At 37.8% G+C, this 17071-nt stretch overlaps 1 protein-coding gene across 2 annotated transcripts in view; it reads left to right on the top strand.

Annotated features, from left to right (window-relative positions):
• The window catches only part of LOC124644336 (probable tyrosyl-DNA phosphodiesterase), a 48252-nt gene extending 31494 nt beyond the window's left edge, over positions 1-16758 (top strand). Inside the window, exons 7-14 of one of the 2 annotated variants that reach the window (XM_047183645.1) lie at positions 6471-6593; positions 6860-6955; positions 8258-8428; positions 10501-10669; positions 11090-11192; positions 13299-13398; positions 14911-15115; positions 16417-16758. In XM_047183645.1, the coding sequence (XP_047039601.1) occupies positions 6471-6593; positions 6860-6955; positions 8258-8428; positions 10501-10669; positions 11090-11192; positions 13299-13398; positions 14911-15115; positions 16417-16539 (1090 nt within the window). In that variant the 3' untranslated portion in view covers positions 16540-16758. Of the gene's footprint in view, positions 1-6470; positions 6594-6859; positions 6956-8257; positions 8429-10500; positions 10670-11089; positions 11193-13298; positions 13399-14443; positions 14681-14910; positions 15116-16416 lie in introns of those variants that run through there. The other variant, XM_047183646.1, reaches the window with a different exon arrangement.
• Positions 16759-17071: the final 313 nt, after the last annotated feature.

The raw sequence follows: 17071 nt of genomic DNA, 5'->3' as shown, positions 1-17071 counted from the left end.
CAATCATTTTTTCGTCTAAGATGCAAATACAGCTGCACTTCTTCACCACGTAAATTTATTAAGCGATTCCTTATGTCTAATAGCCTAATATGAATACAGCTTATATTATTTTGATTTATCGGAAAGTATATTGCGTTCTTCGGTATTTCTATGATCCTATATCCAGGTGGCACGTTGAGTGCAAATTCGTGAATAATGTGACTTGGTTCACCGTTTATAAACGAGCCGCTTACAATATCACATTCAACCCTGATCACAGTCGTAGGTAAAATGTTGACTGGAAACTGTGATACATGCCATTTATTACCTTTTAAAATCTGCTTATTAAATCCTAACAGTCTTCTGAAAGAGCTTTCTTTGCTAAAATCAATGTCTTTTGTACAGAAAATAGTAGTTTTTAACGTATTATTATTGCACAGTAGTTTTATTGTTGCATCCTTAATTTCAGATTTTAAATAATCACTGATATCTTGCAATTCATATGTACCTTCCGGTATTTCAATAACTTCGTTGGAACCGTAGTAGAACTTGTTATTCGTTTTGTCAATGTTGGGAATAGAATTAAATGTTGAAAAATGCAATAAGGCGCACTCATAAGCTCCATCTAGTTGCAACGTATTTGGATAGTATGTAGATAAATTTGACGAATTTCCAGTTATTGACAAAGTGAGTGACATTGTGGAAATGATTAAAATTAAAGAAAAACATACATTTTATATTTTTTTATTCCAAAAAGTCATCAAATACTCTAAACATAAGTGACCACAATTTACTGCATTGAATCTTTGATATCTTGTGTAGTTATAATAAACATTACAATTCTTAAAATATCGCATTAATTCTGTTGGAGGTTTTAAATCTCCATAGCTATCAAAATATTCACAATGCTTGTATAATTTAACATAAGCTACCCAATGAGTTCCTTCGTTCTTAGAATCGTCTAAGTTTACGATAGCGCATTCAATTTTTTTCGGCTTCCTTGGTAACTGATCCTTCATGTAGATTCCCCGGAAATATGGGATGTCTTTTGCATACTTTTGAATATCTACATTAGTCAGAGGACGATTGGGTAGCATACTTTTTAGTTTTTTGATGGTTTTATAAACAAACCTTTGCCATTTTTGTACGGTTTAATGTATAAACCCTTGCCCACCACTAAGCCTTCCATAACCTTATTGTGTCGTTCTGTTTCTCGTAAATTTTGCTGAGCTGCTTTGTAATCATTCACAGTTTTTGCAATACCAGCGGCACCACCAGCTAAAGTTCCTAAAGCTGATAAACCAGCGAAAATAGGGATTAGAGGCAAAACCCCTCCAGTCTTTGGCAAAGGTATTACTCGCGGTACTCGAATTCGATTAATTCCTGGAAACATTTTTTTTGCTGCTAAATAAGCAACTTTAATCAAAGTTTTACTATTCTTGGGTTTCATTTTTTTAATTTTTGATCTAATTTTTGAAACCAAGCTTCTAAATGTTTTTACACCGGAACCAGACTTCAGTTTTGCTTTCATAACCTTGCTCACTAGCCATGAGCTTAACTTTTCACCTTTTCCCGCATCTTTTGATTTAAGTCTTTGTTTAGCCATGTTGAGTAATTGTAAGTCAGCTTTGTGACGATGGGATAGATCTGTATGATTTGCGTAAGCAATGTCGTGGTGCATACAAGCTTCGTCTAGCTTATTCACGCCTCGATCACCTCGCAACAATCGTTTTTGAAGTTTAGTTCCTGGTCCGCAATAATTGTATCCGGGCAAATGAACTTCGAACGGTAGATTATTAATTATGTTATTTACTAGTCCACCACCTTGCATTACTTTAAGTGTACTGATACAAATATTACATCTGTATTATTTATATATTTTAACTCATTATTGCAGCTTTATCAATCCAACTGTTTTCTTCATCATTCAGACCTAACCACTTCACGAACAGTTTACGTCCTCTTCTTTTTAAAACTTTTTCTATCAAATAAACATCAGAATAATTAGATTTCTGAAGTTCTTGCTCATAAAATGCCCCCAATATTATTTTTTTTCGCTGATCTTCTATGTGGTATGTTACTGGTATGGTTTTATTAATCTTTTTAATAGTAAATAATTCAGTTGACCAATTGGGGGTGTAACCTTTCTCGAAATTGTGTTTGTATTTACTGATGCGTACATAATCGCCTACTTTAAACTTAGGTTTCTTTGTATGGAGAGAAGATATTTTCTTTAATGTTCTGTTAATATTTTCTTTTATATCGTGTTCATTATATTTATTTACTTCAGCTGGTTTATATTTAATAGTCTGATGCTTTGTATTATTATATGTCTTCAATATTACTTCTAACGGTTGTCCTAACCATTTGTAGTTTCCGTTATAGCTAAAAGATTTATATAACTTGTTTTTAATAGTTCTTATTAGTCTTTCAACAATCGAAGCTTTTTTGGTTGAAAACGTTGAGTAATGGTTAATATTGTTCGTCTTCATAAGATTCTGAAACGTATTGTTATAAAACTCGGTCCCCATATCCGTTTGTAAATTAACAGGTCTGCGATTACTATCAATCAATATCCTTTCAAATGCATGAGTAACATCTTGTTTATTTTTTGATTTCAATGGTTCCGCCCAAGCATACTTTGAGAAGCAATCAATAACCACTAGCACATAATTGTAACTTTTATTATACTTTTTCAAGTTTTGCATGTCCATCAGATCGGCTTGCCACAAATCATCGATTCCTTTTAAAATAACTGAACGCCTCAGGAAATTTCTTCGTGCGGCTTTATGTATTTCATTAACTATTTGCTGTTTTGCCATTAGGGAAATTTTTAATTAACTTATCTACCTCTGCTTTAGTATAAAACTTGTCTTCGAAATGAGTCAAAACGTCTGATGACTTTGTTTTTAAATAAGACTTAACTGCATTTTGCCCATCTATTATAATTTGAGAACGTAATGAAGAAATCAGTCTATTGAATTCTTGTACTGTCTGAGCATTCATTCGATCTACATAATCCTTGTTCACAGCTTCGTCTCCTTCTACAGGAGATCTTATTCCTTTCAATCTAATTGTTTTTAAATCATAGTCTCCCGTTTCTGACTTGCACAGGGCGTTCTCATTAAAGTCAAGTAACTCTGTTAAACGTAATCTTTTATGAACGTGATGTCCAAATTTGTCTACGTTCATATTTAGGTGTATATTGATGAAAGGTTAACAATAAAATGAATACATTTTTTAAAATCATTTATTTATTATTTTATTTTCACGCAATTCTTCAATGATAGATATAATTTCATTGTTAACTCCAGTGTTACCAGCATCTCGAGAAGCTATCAGTAATTTTAACCTATCCACTAGTTCATTTGGATCATCCCAATATACAAAATCTGTGTTCTTTTTCCACATTTTTGTCAATGACAGTCCTTTTCCCTTCGGAATACTGTCTTGGATGGTACTTTGTAGTTTAAAAAGTGGCTTAATAACTTGTAAATATTTCTGCCCCTTATTACTTTTTATTGGTTTACCGGAATCATAGTCTCGTCGATGAGCATTTGTATCGAGTAGCATTGACTTATAATGTTGCATATCCCTGTCGGTTACCAAACTTAAATCTACATCTTTCTTTAGCAACAACTGTTTTAAACCAGGTGTATTTTGATATTTGTGACCAGACACATTAATATATTCATCGCTGATTGTTATGCGAGCTGAACCTAGCATCAAGTTCCCATCCACCACTCTGACACCATATGGGACCCCGGCAAGTGCTTCTGAGGTTATTGACCAAGATGATGTATCACCCTGTTTATTTTCAACCAATGATTGAAACGAACAATCACTGTCCTTGTCGGATTCATAGTCACCGTCGACTTTACTCAGGTTTTTTTTCTGAGAAGCTGAATCAATAAATGAAATATCTGCTTCTTCATTTCCCGTAGCATATAAACGAGGAGGTTGCATGCTTGCATTTGCAATTAGGTTGAGAGGTTCTGTTACAGGCTTGAACATTGACTCCAGTGTCTGATTATTATCAATCTCAATGTCTTTCATCTTTCGTATTTTTTTCTTAACAGCTTCTGCAGCATCAACAATTTGTTTTTTTAATGTTTTTTCCATTTTTATATCTTGATAGGTTAAGCGTTGTTTAACGAATAATAATATTTCTGTGGTAAGATACTTAAATATTTATGATCTTAATCAAAGATTACAAAAGTGTCAAATTTATTTCTGTAACATCCTTTATTTTTGGAACAATCCTTATTAATGACTATATAATTGAAAGGTTCACTCCATATTTTTGAACACATTTCACGGAATTCGCTCCATGACATATCAGTGTTGACATGTTCTTCATAAATATGTTTCAAATTAATTTCATCTTGTTTAAAAAGTATAATTAAGTTAGCATTGTCCCGAACTAACTGTTTAGGAATTTTAGTATATGTTTGGTTAAGATAAAAACAATCAATACATTTATGTCTTCCCATCGCAAAGTAATCACGCATATTGTTTTGGTTTTCGCAAGCAACATCATCAAATATGATCACAGAATTAGGTTTTGCCTCCTGGACACTCAGTACTTCCTCATTACCATGATATTTCTGGAATGATACACCAGGAACTCGTTGCAAAACTTGTTCTAAAAAAATGTATTTGGGTTGATGCAGAGTTTTCGAATAAACATAAACATTTTGAAATCTTAATCCATTCTCATGTATGAGAAGACCTATTAACAAATTAGTTTTTCCAGAATTGGAAGGCCCGCAAATAATGCAACGTACAGAGTTGGGTAGTAGGTCTCCATGACGAGAACCAGTATTTCGAGGCTCAATACAAACTGTATTCACATTTAATGATTGTGGCTGTTTGACAAACTTCATGGTTACTACATGAAACGAACAGACTAAAAATGACTCAATTAATTTGTTACATTCACATTTATAAGCAACATTACGCCAGCAAACACTAAATAGTCTGTTCTCATGCTCGTTTTAGTTTTAAACTAATAACCAATTGGAATGGCGCCCAATCCGTTTGCTGATCGATCAAGGTAATCCATTTATATTATTGGGCATTCTAATCCACCGAGAGCGACGGAGGCGAACGGAGTGAGCCGTAGGAACGGAAGGTGGATTAGAATGCCCAATAATATCCTACTGACGCCGTCCCCAACATAGTTGGGAAAAGGCTTACCTAATAGACAGACGTGTGTTTATTTTTTTTTTTTATTTATCTTTATTGACCAACCAACAATTGTTTATACTGTTACATTTTAACATAAATACTCTATAAACTAAGGTTAGTATAACAATTTCTTATAGGTTAGCACCGCATGCCCCATAAATTAACAATTAAAATGCGCTACAAACACTATCCTAAAATTAATTATTTATAACTAGCTGGTGCCCGCGACTTCGTCTGCGCAGGTTTAGTATTTCGAACAATATGTTTACAAATTGTAGCCTATGTGTTATTCTGATGTATAAGCTATATTATTGTAAAGTTTCATTAAAATCCATTCAGTAGTTTTTGCGTGAAAGAGTAACAAACATCCATACATACAAACTTTCGCGTAGTAGGATTATTTGACGATACGGCGGAACTTGCCTAAGGAGTCGTGTTGCTGGGGAGTTTGTTGCGCCACTTCTTCCCAGCAATAACACTTAGGAAGTGGTGAAGGGTGGGCGTTTTGGGGGCTGTCTTTTGTTTTCGACGTTCGAAAAGTGCTGATTTATCAGCCTTAATTGAATAAACGTTTTTGAGTTTAAGCTTGAGTTTGATACCTTAAATAAAATTAAATATACCTACAGGTATTTTTACCTAATAAAAAATGTTTTCTTTATAGATACTAACAATGCAATATAAGAGATTTTTATATGTATAATTTTTTACATTATTATCTATTTTCGCACGACATAATTTGCACTAGCCCAAAAATAATAATTTAGGTAATATGGTTATAGGCATAGGCATTTAGCTGACCACAAACCGAACACAAAAGTCAAGGTCGGTTATTTACCATGATAATACAAATATTTTATATTCTACATTATAGAATGCAATAAACGAAATAATTATGATATGTGGTTCTTTTTTAGGGTTCCGTACCCAAAGGGTAAAACGGCACCCTATTGTTTTTCCTCCTCTGTCCGTCCGTCCGTCTGTCTCTCATGAACTGTGATAGTTAGAGAGTTGAAATTTTCACAGATACTGTATTTATGTTGCCGCTATAACACAAATATTGAAAACTAGAATAAAATAAATATTTTGGGGGGCTCCCATACAACAAACGTGATTTTTTGTCCGTTTTATAAATAATGTTACGGAAACCATCCTGCGCGAGTCCGACTCGCACTTGGACGGTTTTTTAATTTTTACGTATTTTTTTTTCTATAGGTATGCTAATCGCCATATATTAACCAGTAAATTAACGTATTTAATTTAATGTGTATAATATTTAATAAATATTTTTTTAATGTTTTCAGTGAAAAGAAGCTAACTATACTATACGGAGATGACTGCTCGGATTTAAAGAATATCAAAGCGAAAAAACCTCATGTAGATGCCCACTACGTAACTATGGCAACGCCTTTTGGAAAACATCATACGTAAGTCTTTTCATTAAATGCCTAGCCTTTACCTAACTACGTTGGGGTCAATATCTTTCCGGTGGTGTCGGATTGCCGTCCCATCGCGCTATGAGAGTGAAGGAATAGTGAGTGCACCTGTGTCCAAACAAATGTGCGTGCACTATAATATGTCCTGCGCAGCTGGCTGATCTCTTTATATGAGAACAGCCGCCGTGGCCGATAATCGGCTAAGAGGACATCATGGTGGGATATTTTTAGTAATATTTTTAACTATTTCGTTTCAGTAAAATGATGATACTGTGCTATGAAGATGGATCTCTTAGAGTGGTGATATCTACAGCTAACTTGTACCTGGATGACTGGGAGAATAGAACTCAAGGGTGAGTTTTTTTTTATAAACCAGCTGTTTCTTGTTTTAACAGTTGGAAAGCTATAACATGCCAGAAGACGCTGGATGCAGGTCGCTTCCAACAGGTATCTGTGGAGATCTAAGGGGGAGGCCTATGTTCAGCAGTGGACGTATAGGACGCCTGAGATGATGATGATGATGACTATGCCAGAGTAACATAGGCTCTTTTTATCCGAGAACGGAAAATAGTTTCAACAAGACGCGGGTGAAACCACAGGAAGATATAATTAAATGGTTAAATGGTTGCATAAAAAAACAATATGAAATTTCATCGGTGTGCATAACTGATGAAAAAATAAGAACATGAACTCATTGAACACAAACCCGTTATTGAAAACCGCATCAAAATCGGATCATTAGTTTAGAAGATAGGAGGGAACATTACTTTGCACAAACACACACACAAACGCACATCTCTCACCCTAAACGCATATACCTGCTCCGTTCCGTCGTGGGTAAAAATCGAATTCTGATAAATATTATGTTGGTTTGTTTAGCCAAACGTTCGTACAAGTCAAACTGACACCCTCCTTTTTAGGGTTCCGTACCCAAAGGGTAAAACGGGACCCTAATGTTTCTCCTACTCTGTCCGTCCGTCCGTCTGTCACCAGGCTGTATCTCATGAACCGTGGCAGTTAGTGAGTTGAAATTTTCACAGATGATGTATTTTTGTTGCCGTTATAACAACAAATACTGAAAACTAGAATAAATTTTGGGGGGGGGGGGGAGGCATACAACAAACGTGATTTTTTTGCTCACTTATATATAATGGTATGGAACCCTTCGTGCGCGATTCCGACTCGCACTTGGCCGGTTTTTATTTATTTATTTATTTATTTATTTATTTATTTATTTAATGCTTCTGCACATTTCGTACAAGGCGGACTTAACGCCATAGGCGTTTTCTGCCAGTCTACCTTTGGGTGGTGGAGAAAAAGCTGTGGTAGGTGCAAAGTTTTTGTTAAAAATATTGTCAACAAAGAACACAAAAATATATATATATATTTACAATATATGAATAATAATAAATATACAGTATACATACATACTTAAATACATACATACTACACTATTAAACTATTTAATTATTACTATTTAATTAACAAGAAATATGGAATTTCATGATGGAACATTGTATCATAGCTGTGTTTGGACTTGTTAGAGAAGTTTTTTGATGAATTTTGACCATTATAAGGTTTCAAGGTGATGAAGCCGGATTTTGATATATGAACGCGTGTTTTTGTAGTGACTTTGAACTATTAATTTATTTCAGGCTATGGTTCAGTCCCGCGTGTCCGGAGATGCCTCCCGAAGCGATGCCACATGACGGCGAGTCTCCGACGTTGTTCAAGAAGTGTTTGCTAAGATACCTCAATCATTACCATCTGCCCAACTTGGCGTATTATGTCGACAGGGTCAAGAGATGCGATTTTAGTCATATTAAGTAAGTATTTATCATTATCATTAGCCTTTTTATCGTCCCACTGCTGGGCTGCGGCCTCCTCTCGCACGGAGAAGGATTGAGCGTTAATCACCACGCTTGCTTAATGCGGGTTGGTGATTTCAGACTATATAGTCCAGGTTTCTTTGAGATGTTTTCCTTCACCTTTAATTAGCCATTAGTGTCCAAGGTATACTTAGAAAAGTTGCATTGGTACTTGCCTGACCTGTAATCGAACTCACACATGCTTGCGAAGTCGGTGCTTTATCCAATAGGCCACCACGACTTTTAGCCCAACATGACTTCTAGGCCAGCACGACTTCTGGGCTACCATGACTAGGTTCATACGACTTGTAGACCTTCACGACTTCTAGGCCACCATGACTTCTAGGCTGTCATGACTTAATTCGTGACTTCTAGGCCACGACGACTTCTAGGCCATCTTGACTTCTAGGCCACCCCGATTCAAGGCCTCTATGACTTAATTTTTTTTTCTGCTATTTCTCAAAATACATGTTGTTTATTGTATTTTTTTCTCAGTGTATTCCTAGTAGCATCGGTGCCAGGGTCCCACTTCGACCAGGACTGGGGCATGACTCGAGTCGGCTCGCTGCTGCGGCAACATTGCGCTATCCCACCCAGCGAGAACGCTCAGAGACCTCTTAAAGCTCTAATCAGTTATTAGTGTCCAAGATATACTTAGAAAGTACATACAAACTTATAAAAGTCGCATTGGTACTTGCCTGACCTGGAATCGAACCCACATACATAACTTAGGGGGTGGTGCTTTGCCACTCTGCCACCACGACTTTTAGGCCATGACGACTTCTAGGCCAACATGACTTCTAAGCTGTCATGACTTCTAGACCTCCCCATGACTTCTAGGCCCCCTTGACTTTAATGTTTTTTATCTATTTTCTCAGTGTATTCCTAGTAGCATCAGTCCCAGGGTCCCACTTCGACCAGGATTGGGGCATGACTCGAGTCGGCTCGCTGCTGCGGCAACATTGCGCTATCCCGCCCAGTGAGAACGCTCAATGGCCTCTTATAGCTTTAATCAGTTATTAGTGTCTCTAAGATATACTTAGAAAAGTTGCATTGGCACTTGACCGGTCTGGAATCGAACCCACACATTAATGAGAGGTTGGCGCTTTATTTATTTATTTTTTATTTATTCCTTTATTTCAGGCAACTAGGGCCCATAAAAATACAAATACACATATATCGTACATTACAATACTTATAAACTAATACATAAAATCACCATATCAATATATATATACAATACTATATCTAAAGTACAACAAACATACTATAAATACATAACAGATATTCTTAAAAACTAATGCACACGATGTGTCGGCGTCGTGTTACCTTTACCCACTAGGCCACCACGAATTCAAGGCCTTCATGACTCTAAGGCCACCCCCACTTTTGGGCCATCTTGACTTCTAGGCCATCTTGACTTCGAGGTCATCTTGACTTCGAGGCCATCACGACTTCTAGGGGGGGCCTAGGGACTTCAATGTTTTTGCATCATGATTATTATCTATTTTCTCAGTGTATTCCCAGTAGCATCAGTCCCAGGGTCCCACTTCGACCAGGACTGGGGCATGACTCGAGTCGGCTCGCTGCTGCGGCAACATTGCGCTATCCCGCCCAGTGAGAACGCTCAGTGGCCTCTTATAGCTTTAATCAGTTATTAGTGTCTAAGATATACTTAGAAAGTACATACAAACCTAGAAAAGTTGTGTTGGTACTTGCCTGACCTGGAATCGAAACCACTCATGCTTGCAACGTTGGTTCTTTACCCAATAGGCCATGACGTCTTCTAGGCCCACATGACTTCTAAGCCAGCACGACTTCTGGGCTACCATGACTTTTAGGTTCATATGACTTGTAGACCTTTACGACTTCTCGGCCACCATGACTTCTAGGCTGTCATGACTTCCTTCGAGACTTCTAGGCCACCATGACTTCAAGGCTTCCACGACTTTAGGGCTACTTCGGCTTCAAGGCCTCTATGACTTCATTTTTTTGTCTGCTATTTTTCAAAATACATATTTTTTTCTCAGCGTTTTCCTAGTAGCATCAGTCCCAGGGTCCCACTTCGACCAGGACTGGGGCATGACTCGAGTCGGCTCGCTGCTGCGGCAACATTGCGCTATCCCGCCCAGCGAGAACGCTCAGTGGCCTCTTATAGCTCAAGCTAGCAGTATCGGCAGCTTTGGGAAAGAGCCTAAGGTATGTCAGTTTATTATTTGCCTAGCCTATTTGAAAAGGTTTCTGGTCTAATTGGTGAGCGGGTTTGAGAGAGTGAGTAATCATGTGAGTGTGTGAGTTAGAGAAGGTGAGCGAGTCAGTTTGTGAGAGCGAGTTTGGGAAGGTAAGAGTGGTGAGTGAGTTTGGGAAGGTAAGAGTGTTAAGTGAGTTTGAGAAGGTAAGAGTGGTGAGTGAGTTTGAGAAGGTAAAAGTGGTGAGTGAGTTTGAGAGGGTGAGAGTGAGTTCGTGAATGAGATAGTGAATTTAATTAAGGTAGTGAAAGACTTATGAATAGGCCAAGTGAGCATGTGAGTGAGCTTAAGAGGGTGAGTGAATGACTGTAAGTGATTGAATGTGTGAGAATTACATAACAAATATTCACATTGATTATTTTGTCCACAGCTATGGCTGACGGGTGATTTTCTACACAACTTCACTAAAATCAAGAATCAGTCACAGTTGTTATCCACTCCGTCGCCATTGAAGATTATTTACCCATCTCTAGGTAAGACTAGCCGTTTTCCTGGTTTCACTCACGTCTCTGGGGTACTTATTCTCTTGGATAAAATATAGGATGTCTTACTGGGGTATTGTGTAGCTTTCCAAAAGCAGACTGTTTGGGTATTAGAACAAATCGATTCAGTAGTTTTGGTTTGATAGCCAGACAGGCACTTTTTCATATAAGTAGATTCAATGGTTTTTTAACGGACTTCCCAAAAAGGAGGAGGTTCTCAATTCGGCCGGCATGTTTTTTTTTTCTATGTATGTACATCGATTACTCCGAAAGTTGTAGGCATGCATAGGGTAAAAACTCGACACTGAGGTGTACGCCTAAAAGCACTATTCAACTGAAGATTTGGAGCTGACCTGATGATGGAGACCAGAGAGGGCCGAGGGAACTCGACAACTGAATATGTAAACTACCTCGTGTTTGGGCTTAAATTATTTGTATTGACAAGATCTTTGCAACAGTGAAGGTTTGGAGCTGACCTGATGGTGGAGACTAGAGAAAGTCGAGGGAACTCGACAACTGAATATATAAAATACCTCGTATTTGGACTTATATTCTTTGTATTGATGAGAACTTCCCACTTATATGGATAGTGACAACTATTCGTATCACTGAAAAGCTGTAAATAAAAAACTTTTTTGCTTTTTAGTGTTTTGGGAAGTCGGTTTAATTTTTTTGTTTATAGTCATACAGATTCTATGTATGCAGTGCCGGCTTTAACTCTACTAGCGCCCTGGGCGAGATTTCTACGGCGCCCCCAACTGCAATTCAAACCCATACGAAAAACAGAGACATATGCAGTTACCGATTGCGCGAGCGAAGCGAGCGCGAATTTTTTTTTTATAGTTAACAAGTCAACGCAAAAATTACCTAAAATGTAGCCCAATCGTACATAATTTATTGCTGGTTGGTGAATGCAAAAACACGGGATCACAGGTTCTGATTGCGCGAGCGAAGCGAGCGCGAAATTTTTTGTTATATTTTAGAACTCAAAACAAAAATGACTTAAAATGTAGCCCAAACGTAGATAACTCTTTGTTGGTGTTGGCGCCTATGAATTAAAATTTTGGGACTTAAAGAAGTACCATAAATAGAAACTAGAAGTTACTTTCTTATTAATAAAAGGACTTTAAAACGACGCTACCTTTTTGCAAAAGAAAAAGCTTTTTTGAGATTTGGATCACTAAAAGTCCTTAACATATATAATAAAAGGCGACTGTGAAGTGAAGAAGCCACGAGCGAAGGGAGCGCGAATTTTTTGAGTATTGGGACATTACATTAAAAGTAGCTATAAGTGAAAAAAAATTTAAGTGTATAGTAAAGAAACAGCGAGCGAAGCGAGCGCGAAAATTTTTGAGTTTTGGGACATAAAAGTAGTGTATCTAACGCGCCCAGCATTGTATGACAATACATTAATTTAATTGAAATTTCTGGTCCAGGAGCGTACCGCGGTGCCCCTGAGCCCGCGGCGCCCGGGTTATTCGCACACCCTGCACCATAGGTTAAGGCGGCCCTGATGCTATCCATACATTTGGATACAGTTCTTGTAAGCTGCGATCTTTGATGAAATTTAAAACAAAAATAGGAGTAAAATTCTGATCAAGGATTGGTTGGGGGCGCCAGGCGCCCCTTATGTCCGGCGCCCTGGGCCGTCGCCCAACCGCGCCCTACCCTAAAGCCGCTACTGTATGTATGCATGTAAAAATAATGTAATCTTCTAATAGTTGCAAATTAAAAATTCTATAAGAATTAAAAATGACGGTGCTATCGTGAACATCCCTACTATCCCTACTAATATTATAAATGCGAAAGTAAGTCTGTCTGTCTGTTACGCTTTCACGTCTAAACCACTGAACTGATTTTAATAAAATTGGGTACAGAGATAGAGTTAGCCTCGAGAAAAAATATAGAATAGTTTTTATCCCTGACTTTTGAAGAATTCTCTTGGAAACGCGATATAACCGAAATCTACGCGGGCGGAGCCGCGGGTGGAAGCTAGTATTCAATAAATATATTTGATTATTTATAAACTCATTTTTTTATATTTTACAAAACAAAAACAGAAAAAATAATTAATATATTAATTTCTATTGTCTTCAGAGAATGTACGACAATCACACGACAATCTTTTAGGCGGTGGATGTCTGCCGTACGCCGCTGAATGCCACGCTAAACAGCCGTGGCTCAACAATTATTTATAGTGAGTATATTTACTAATTAGTGTTCCGAGTAGGGCTGCCATTTCGAATTTGGACAAATATTTAAAAAACCCGGACATTTGGCGTAAATGGCATTTCCCCGGCCGTGTCCGATTTTTTTTTTATACGAAACAAGACCTCATTTTTAATCCATTTACTATTACCATATACTTAAATTCAATGAGGCGTTTCCTTACATGAAAAGTGTCCGGGTTTTCCCCGGACTCTTGAAACCCCGCCCGGACGGACCCCGGAAGGCCTCCAAATCCGGGGAAACCCGTACGGATGGCAGCCCAGTAACTAATTCTGTTACCAGGATATAATATACCCTATGACACTCAAATATAACTTAGCTTCATAGTAAAAAGCGTGCTAAAAGAATTTTCGAAATCGGTTCAGCAGATCCTGAGATATCTTCGTTATAGTATATGCGGGTCTTCTCTTATTATATATCTCAGTTAAAATGTATACTATAATTTTGATGACTGTTGTTGCCATGTCCTTGTCAAATTAAATTGTGTCGATATTGGTACAGCCATTTTCCCGTAAACGGCTCTAGTTTTCTCTTCATCATTTTAGCAACTTTTATCTACTCTTAGCCCAAGATTGCTCTGTGGCTTTGTCCATAATGCTAGCTAGTTCCCTGTCAAATTTTATCAACGTTGGTTCAGCCATTTTTTCCCCGAAGAAAAAAATGTGTTTTTCAATTTTTTTTAGTTTTCTTTGTTAAAATTCTCTCTAGATTTCCCCAGTCAGGGGGTAGCTGATCATGCATGTACATACACACACACGCTTATCTATTTAGTAATCTTAGTTAAAGAGTTGTTGATTCGTATTCGCATTCTCTTTCGAATTTGCAAAAAATGGCGTCTTCCAGGATCGTTAGCCAGATTTAAGTAGTTTTATGGCTTTCTCCATGATTCTAGCCATTTTCCTGTCAAATTTTATGGACCTTGGTTCAACCATTTTTCCCCAAAAACATGGAATTTTTTTTTTCCATTCTTTTTTGCTTTTTCTTTTGTCATAATTTCCCTCTTTTTTGACCAGTCAATGGGTAGGTGATGTGAGCGGTCGCAGCCGTGCCATGCCACACATAAAGTCGTACTCGCGCGTCTGTAGCGACAGCGCTGCTTTCTACCTGCTCACCTCCGCCAACGTCAGCAAGGCCGCTTGGGGACAGCTCAACAAGGCCAACCCAGCCCTGAGGCTTGCATAGCCGGTCCTTTGTTATATTTCACCGATATCGATACTGACATTTTGAGTGTGAAATTCCAAGTTTTTGAGTGTTATTTTTGATTTTGAGTGTCATTGTCCATTTTGAGTGTAATTTTGTCCATTTTGAGTGTCATTTTCCATTTTGTGTCATTTTCCATTTTGAGTGTAATTTTCCATTTTATGTCATATTCCATTTTGAGTGTTTTTTCTCCATTTTGGGTAATGTTCCATTTTGAGTGTTTTTTCTCCATTTTCAGTGTCATTTTCCATTTTGAGTGACTTTGTGTGTATTTCGGCAGTCAGTGGGTAGGTGATGTGAGCGGTCGCAGCCGTGCCATGCCACACATAAAGTCGTACTCGCGCGTCTGTAGCGACAGCGCTGCTTTCTACCTGCTCACCTCCGCCAACGTCAGCAAGGCCGCTTGGGGACAGCTCAACAAGGGCAATGGAGCTCTGAGGATCATGAGCTATGAAGCTGGTGTCCTGTTCCTGCCTCAGTTTGTGGTAAGTTTCTTTTATTTTTTATTTAGCCATTTATAATAATAATAAAAACTTTATTGCAGACCAGAGTTCATAAAAAAACTAAATTACAATTTTAATAGTCCCAATACAAAAACACACACACAATCACACATGTTATAATTTAATTTAAACTTTTACAATCAGGCAACAATGACCCATTGATACATACCTTAAAACGAACACACATACATTATATACAAAACTTGTTAGTAAATAAAACTTAAATCTATGTTAGTAGCACTTCACTTATTATACACAACGTCTGTGCGTCCATGTGGAAAACACATAAAAGAAGAAGTAATATAAAATAGTACAAAGGTACTGCTTATTTCTAATGAATTCTCTTCCAGCAGACCCGTAGTAGGAGGGTTAGAATTTCAGTATCTGCCCTAGCCTTTTTTCTACTATAGAAAGTTTTTTGTTACCGGTTGCGGCTGAGTACCAGTGTTTTACAAGGAGCGACTGCCTTATCTGACCTCCTCAACCCAGTTACCCGGGCAACTTAATGGTTAGATTGGCGTCAGACTTACTGGCTCCTGACTACCCGTAATGACTGCCAAGGATGTTCAATGACAACCATCATCCTCCGAGCCTTTTTCCCAACTATGTTGGGGTCGGCTTCCAGTCTAACCGGATGTAGCTGAGTACCAGTGCTTTACAAGAAGCGACTGCTCTGCCCGACCTCCTCAACCCAGTTACCCGGGCAACCCGATACCCCTTAGTTAGACTGGTGTCAGACTGGCTTCTGACTACCCCTAACGACTGCCAAGGATGTTCAATGACAACCGGGACCTACCAATTCAAAGTGGAAACACGGAGGTACTTATGAATGATAAGATGGTCACCTTTCCTCGGACCAATTTTTCTAGCAAACGTACTGTTCGCACCCGGGTAACATACCATATGTCCTTTCTGAGACTGTAGACTCTCTGTGTACCGAAATTCATTTGAATCCTTTCAATAGTTTTGGTATAGTCGTGGTAGCCTAGTGGGTAAAGAACCAACCTCTCGAGTATGAGGGCGCGGGTTCGATTCCAGGTCAGGCAAGTACCAATGCAACTTTTCTAAGTTTGTATGTAGTTTCTAAGTATATCTTAGACACCAATGGCTGATAAAAAGGTGAAGGAAAACATCTTGAGGAAACCTGGACTATATAGTCTGAAATCAGCAACCCGCATTGAGCAAGCGTGGTGATTAATGCTCAATCCTTCTCCGTGTGAGAGGAGGCCGCAGCCCAGCAGTGGGACGATAAAAAGGCTGTAACAGTATTTTATTTTTTACAGATAAAAGAAGACTTTTTTCCACTGAAGCGGGGTGCCAAGAACCGTCTGATAATTCCTTACGACTTACCTCCTGTCAAGTATACGCCTGACATGTCAGCCTGGGTGTCAGACTATCTCAGATAGACATAGTAAATTAAATATTCTCCTTTGAGTTGGTAATTAACTAGAGGTAAACAATTATGATATGACTTTTTACACTAATTATGTCCAAAATCAAAATCAAAAATCATTTATACAAACTTGGCTGCAAGACATCACTTTTTGAAAGTCAGGAATTTACATATAGTCCGGTCAAAATAGACATAAAAGTAGTGGTCAAATAACAAAAATTCCCACAAAGCTGATTTTTGGTGGAGAGCTAGATTTGATCATTATAAATAAAATACTAAAAGTCCCCATCGATCCCATGTGTGCGTCAAAAGTTATTCGAGGTCAAATGTCAAAATTTTAGGTTTTTTGTTTTTTTTTAGAAAACGGTAAGTTTTATCAAAAAAAGACATCAGACCAAAATTGTAGGTCTTTAAATTTTCTACAAAAATGGCATTAACAGTTTTCTCCTAAATCTTAACATTCCTGAGATATCGCGATGCAAAGAGTCACACTACACATGATATGCACATATAAGCCACGTACATACGAGGGCTGCCTTTAAGTT

This window comes from Helicoverpa zea, chromosome 29, assembly GCF_022581195.2.
Source record: "Helicoverpa zea isolate HzStark_Cry1AcR chromosome 29, ilHelZeax1.1, whole genome shotgun sequence".
Taxonomy (NCBI): domain Eukaryota; kingdom Metazoa; phylum Arthropoda; class Insecta; order Lepidoptera; family Noctuidae; genus Helicoverpa; species Helicoverpa zea.
The sequence above is the reverse complement of the archived record's forward strand: the minus strand, read 5'-3'. Positions and strand labels throughout refer to the sequence as shown.